This window comes from Bubalus kerabau, chromosome 17 (assembly GCF_029407905.1).
Source record: "Bubalus kerabau isolate K-KA32 ecotype Philippines breed swamp buffalo chromosome 17, PCC_UOA_SB_1v2, whole genome shotgun sequence".
NCBI lineage: Eukaryota > Metazoa > Chordata > Mammalia > Artiodactyla > Bovidae > Bubalus > Bubalus kerabau.
In genome coordinates this window covers 51,931,948-51,937,830 of record NC_073640.1, presented here as the reverse complement: position 1 = coordinate 51,937,830, position 5,883 = coordinate 51,931,948, and the positions used below count along the sequence as shown (strand labels likewise).

Here is a 5,883-nt window from a genome sequence, read left to right as displayed (position 1 = left end):
CTCATTGTTTTCATGGCATTCCAAAGTTGTGTACCACTCCAAAAACATAATGACTGTCAGTATAAATATTTGTTACCTGGTCTTTAATTGACAAGCTAAAAAATTAAGGCAATTAATTTGACGTGTTGTGCTACCTTTGTTTCTGGTAAATAAGAGCTTTCAAATTATGTCCACTGTGGGTGTCATTGCATATCCAGCTCAATAATGTCCCTGCTCATCCTTTACGTAGGACACATCCATAAAACTAATTATATCAGTATTATCAATAGGGGTTTCTTGTGTTAACAGGTCATTCTTGGGAGCAAGAAGTTAATCCAATCTGTTAACAAAATGCAATCATTTTTTTTTCTTGTTGTGATGCTGGAAGTTGCAAGACTAGAGTAGATCAAGCCAGAGTAGTACTGGGAATTCCCTGGCCACCCAATGGTTAGGACTTGGTGCTTTCACTGTGGGGCATCCAGGTCTGATCCCTGGTCAGAGAACTAAGATCCTGTAAGCTATACCACGTGGCCAAAAAAACAAAGCAAAACAAACCCAAAAAAAACAGGGTATTAAAGCAACAATACTTCTTAAGAAGTCTGTTGGCTTATAGAATTGTGTGGTGTGTTTTGAAAGTATAGAAGAGACTCGATTGACTGTGAGACATAGTTAAAGGAGACCCCATTACTACTTCTTCAGTAGCCTTCCATAAGAGACTCGTTTCTGAAATAACCATCACACAAAGTGAAAGTCCCTTTGCTACCAAGTATAATTTAGTTTTGTAGCATAAAAGCAAGTCATCGACAAGCATTTTTGTAAAAGCATTGGAGTAAGACAATAACCATCTATAAGGGCAAAAGACTTACGCATGGTTAAAGACCTGATAACTACGCAATCGTCAAAGAAATTTGGCTATTTCTGTGACATACAAATTTTAAGATATTAATAATAGCTAGAAGGCAGAAGGCAATGGCACCCCACTCCAGTACTCTTGCCTGGAAACTCCCATGGACGGAGGAGCCTGGTAGGCTGCAGTCCATGGGGTCGCTAAGGGTCGGACACGACTGAGCGACTTCACTTTCACTTTCATGCATTGGAGAAGGAAATGGCAACCCACTCCAGTGTTCTTGCCTGGAGAATCCCAGGGACGGGGGAGCCTGGTGGGCTGCCGTCTATGGGGTCGCACAGAGTCGGACACGACTGGAGCAACTTAGCAGCAGCAGCAGCAGCAGCGATAGCTAGAAACATGACTGCATCTTGGAATACTTAAAATTTGGGGAACTTCTAGAACATTTGTAGTAATAAATGTCCGACAACATTGTCCATGTCACATTTGGCTCCATATTAATTCCCCTAGTCTGAGTATAACCTGATGAAGGGGTTCTGGAGAATATGAGGGGCGGGGCCAGAGGGGCTGGCTAGTAAATTGGTTCAAGGCCGAGGGAGGAGGGGGCCTGACAGTGAGAAGGGAGCGGAGGGGTAGATTGGATAGTCAGTGAGAAGGTGGGGCAAGGGGCGGGGCCTGGTGGACGGTGCTAGTATTAGGGAGGGGCGGCCTATAAAAAGGGCAGACTTGGCGCTGGAGGCTCAGAAAACAAGGTGACCGGCTAGCCCACCAGGAGCACTGGCTGAGATGCAGGGTATGACTCTGGGGTCTGCGAGGCCACGGGGGTGGGCTGGGTGGGGGTTGGCTGCGCTGTGCTGTGCTTCCTGTGGAGGAGAGGGTCTGCAGCAGTCGGCTGGCAAAGCATGGGTTGAGAGCCTGGGGACTTGAGGATGGGCCTGGTGGGGGTGGTGAGGATGGAGAGGCAGCTGGCAGGGTTTGGGAATGGCACTCTTGGAGGGCAGCTGGCGGGGTCTGGCCGTCGGAGCTGCAGGTCCCTGACATTTGGACACTGACTCTCCCGCAGCGGCAACCAAGCCTGGAGAGGAGACCATGTGTACCTCAGCTTCCAGAAACTGGCCAGTCAGTGTTTGCTCTCTGAAGCCTGAACCCAAGGAGACGCCAGGCCCGAACCAACTGCCGATTGAGATGCTCCGGGAGGTGCTGAGCTACCTGCCTCCACGCATGCTGATCCGGCACTGCCGCCCGGTGTGCCGGCGCTGGCGAGACGTAGTGGATGACTGGGACCTGTGGCGGAGCATCCTGCCCTGGAAACACCCCAACCTGTGGCCCGTCATCCGCACCTGCTTGCCCCCTGCTGACAACCCAGGGCCCTGCATCCTGGGCCGCTTCTGCGAGCGCAGACCCATAGGACGCAACCTCCTCCGGAGCCCTCGTGGCCTAGGTGGGGAGCCCAGGAAAGAGGTCTTACTCCAGGGAGAAGGTGGGAGGGGCCAGACGCATGGGGCGCTTGGACTCCGTGAACCGGGTGGAACTGGATCCCAAGAGACGAGCGGGAGTTTCCCCAAGGGAAACCCCCGGGGAGACTTAATACCTGGGCAGGTGAGTTGGCAAGGAACTTGGGCACTAACTGTTTTCATTTAACAGGAGGCTTCCAGAAATGGACCGTGCTGAGCCGTGAAGATGACTGGAAGGAGGAGAAGGAAAACTTGGAGGTCATGCCGAGGGCCTATATGCAAACCAGCTTCCTGTCTTCCTACAGGTGAACGTCCCTCTTCCCCAAGGGCCAGAGCTGTTGTTGAGTACTTGCCCGGTTCTCACTGACCTTTCCCCCTCTTTCCTAGGAGGTATCATAAGAAGCAGGTGTTGGACCTGGAGAAGGAGGGTCTGTGGCGTGAACTCCTGGATAGTGGAAACATTGAGATCTGTGTCTCTGACTGGTGAGTGTCATGACAAAAAACGGCCCTTCGGCTGATCACTGATCTTGGCTTGAAATTTTTTTAATTTCTAATTGTGTTCTTTGTATGTACCTGTGTGCAGTTGGCACAGAACAGTATGAATGGCAAATGAGAATAATATAAAAATGCATGAATATGACATTAGGACAAAATTCTCTGGGAGAAGTAGAATGGACTTCTATGTCTAAAGAAGTGGGGTGATGGGAAGTCTCTGTAAAACGAGATAACTGTGTATTTACACCAGTTATTACTCTTAATTATTTTTACATTTTTAATTTGAATCACCAAAAAAGCACATATCTTGGTTGTGCAATGCAGTGAATTATCACAAAGTGAACACATTCATTTCAATCAAGAACAGAACATTGCTAGCAAACCCCGCCCCCATCAGCCCTCATGCTCTGTTCCCCATCACTTTCAACCCAAGGGTAGTACCATCCTGAATTCTGTTGCCATAGATCAGTTTTGTTCATTTGGACATTTAATATATATGGAGTTGTACAGTATATAGTATATGTCTTCTTTTAACCAATAACATGTTTGTAAATTCATCCCTAATTGTATGGAGCTGCTGTTACTTTACTTTCACTGGTTTATAATATCCCATTACAGGAATATACCATAATTTAGCCATTTACCACTGAAGGACATGGGATGTTCTGTCTTTGAATCTTGTTGGATATCCCATCACTAATTTATGTAGATTTCTCTATGCTGTGCTGTGCTCAGTCACTTCAGTTGTGACCCCATGGACTGTAGCCCACCAGGCTCCTCTGTCCACGGGATTCTCCAGGCAAGAATACTAGAGTGGATTGCCATGCTCTTCTCCAGTAGATTTCCCTGGATCTGTTTAAATGATAGGAAAGAAAATTGTATCTTAAAAACATCACCATTGTACACATTAGAAGTCACATCTTTTGCCACCAGTGGAACACAGGATGAGAAATAATATGGGAGGAAGTACCTTGAAGAGCATGGCTCTAGTTCATTACTTCTGAAATGAATGTGCATGCAGAGTGGCTGGGGAGCTTCTTTAGTGTAGACTGATTCATTGGGGATGCAGAGGGGCTGAGCTCCAACATGACACCGATGGTGGAAGTCCTGGGGACCACAGAACTATTTTGCACTTGCATGCATGAGAAAGCCATTCAGATGAAGCAGGTAGACCCCCAGCGAGATGGGAAGGCAAGTTTAACCTTCAGGTTTTCCCTTCTCCCACAGGCGGAACGACCGACAAGGAATTGACTGCATATATCAGCTAACTGTCCATCTTCTAGATGCCAACCAGGCCATCCTGGACCATTTCTCTCCACTGCCTTTTCCCATCCGGCGTGGTAGAAACAGTGTCTCTTCTCGGGTGAGTCTCTGCAGGGGTGTGGGAAAGGACAGTGGGGCTTATGATGATCTACAGCTGTGTAACAAATTGCCCTCAAATATAGTGACTTAATAACAACAGCACTCATTTCATCACGTTTCATGGTTTCTATAAAGAGGGCTCTGCTGGGAGTTTCTGGCTCTGGTCTCTCAGGTGGTTCCCTTCAGACACTGGCTGGAGCCAAAGGGCAGGGTGGGCTGTGAGTGTGTACACAGCAGCTGGTGGCTGGCCAGGCAGCTCTGGGTTTAGTCTCAGAGCTTGGCCTTGGGATCTCCCTGTTTGCTCTAGCTGGGGCTTCCTCACAGCATGGTGGCTTCGGGGCAGGCAGCTGCTTTCTGGTGGCTCAGGGCTCCATGAGGCTGCTGGAGAAACTAGCAGAAGCTGCATTGCCTCTGACCCCACAATGGAAGTCACTTGGTGAAAATCACTCAGCATCACTCCCACCACTTTCTTGGTTACAGTGAAACCCTCCCAGATTCAAGGGGGTGGGAATTAGACTCCACCCCTGGGTGAGGAGAGGCATGATTCTAGAAGGACATGGGGAAGTGGAGACATTGTTACAGCCATCTAGGGAAAACATCACCTGCCAGAAGCTCTAACTCAGCTTTTGAAAACACACTGAAAATTAACCTATTTTTCTGTCTACAGGCCAGCCACGTGTTCTCCAACATCAAGAAGGGCGTTCGCTTTGTGTCTTTTGAACGCCACATCTGGGACTTGGAGTTCAGACATGAGCAGTATGGAGTCTGTCTGATGAACTCCAGTGTCATCGTGCAGGTCTGTCTACCCTAATCAAGGGCTGTCCTTGAAGACCACCTGACCTTCCTTCCAGGAGCTGGGACTAGTGGCTGAGCCATCTCAGTACTCGGGGACTTGTAGCTGCCTGGCCTCTGGGAACCTCATGAATCCAGTCAAAGCTTCTACTGGGCCCTGTCTTTAAATTCCGGAAGCTACAAGAAGAAAGCTCTTCCATCAGATTTATTGGCTGCTGCTACTCTAAGACAACTCCTGTTCTACCGAGTGGAGGTCCATGGGTGAACCCGTGAAATGCTGTAGAGGGACAAGGCTCCTCACCCTCCCCCGACGCCAGGCACCTCTGGTTCAACCCACATGCCCTCTGCCCTCGTCTCCTCCTGTTTCTGCATCAGAAGCTTTATTGGTCCCATGTAGGAAGCCCTCTCCTCGTATCTAGAAGCTCATCCCCATGGCTGAGAAAATTCCAGCCCCCACTGGTGGTGAGCTTAACCTCGTGGGGTTTCAAGACTGGGACTAGGACTCAGAGCAGAAAGTCAAACTACCTCAAAAACTGTTTGGAGGCAGAGGGTCCTGCCCACCCTGTGAACAATGAAGTCGTCCCCTGAGCCCACCCCTACCCTGGATTGTATTGTATGTAAAATTACTTTGTAATTGTGAAATTCTTTTCAAATATGGAGAAGATAATTAAGGAACATCTTTTAAATCATAGGTAATACATATAACTTTGCCAAAAGTGTCTCAGCTCTTTTTTAATAGAAAAACATTGTTAACTGCCTTGGTGACTACTTGGTTCAGAGTAAGTTTCAGTTGAGGAAAAACTGTGCAGAAGAAAGCATCAAGAGAAGGTGTTCTCCACTGGAAAGAATGGAAGTCAGAACCCTATTTCCCAAGCCCCAAGGAAATCATGGGGTCAAAGGTTATCAAGCAGCTTTAAGACTTAGGCCTGTGGTGGACCCGGGCACCGTGTCACA

The 5,883-nt window shown here is 48.3% G+C and overlaps 1 protein-coding gene across 1 annotated transcript; it reads left to right on the top strand.

Annotated features, from left to right (window-relative positions):
- Positions 1-1,513: 1,513 nt before the first annotated feature.
- Positions 1,514-5,645, top strand: LOC129631828 (F-box only protein 27-like). The gene is made up of 6 exons (XM_055553084.1): positions 1,514-1,619; positions 1,890-2,267; positions 2,471-2,585; positions 2,668-2,763; positions 4,003-4,138; positions 4,805-5,645. The coding sequence occupies exons 1-6, from the start codon at positions 1,613-1,615 to the stop codon at positions 4,946-4,948; spliced, it is 876 nt and encodes a 291-aa protein (XP_055409059.1). The 5' UTR covers positions 1,514-1,612; the 3' UTR covers positions 4,949-5,645.
- The last annotated feature ends 238 nt before the right edge of the window (positions 5,646-5,883 follow it).

What these genes read in the sequence shown, in the direction of transcription:
- LOC129631828 (XM_055553084.1), top strand. An exon ending in AGCTTCCTGTCTTCCTACAG is followed by an intron (nt 2,586 to 2,667) that starts GTGAACGTCCCT and finishes CCTCTTTCCTAG; the next exon opens with GAGGTATCATAAGAAGCAGG. An exon ending in GAGATCTGTGTCTCTGACTG is followed by an intron (nt 2,764 to 4,002) that starts GTGAGTGTCATG and finishes CTTCTCCCACAG; the next exon opens with GCGGAACGACCGACAAGGAA.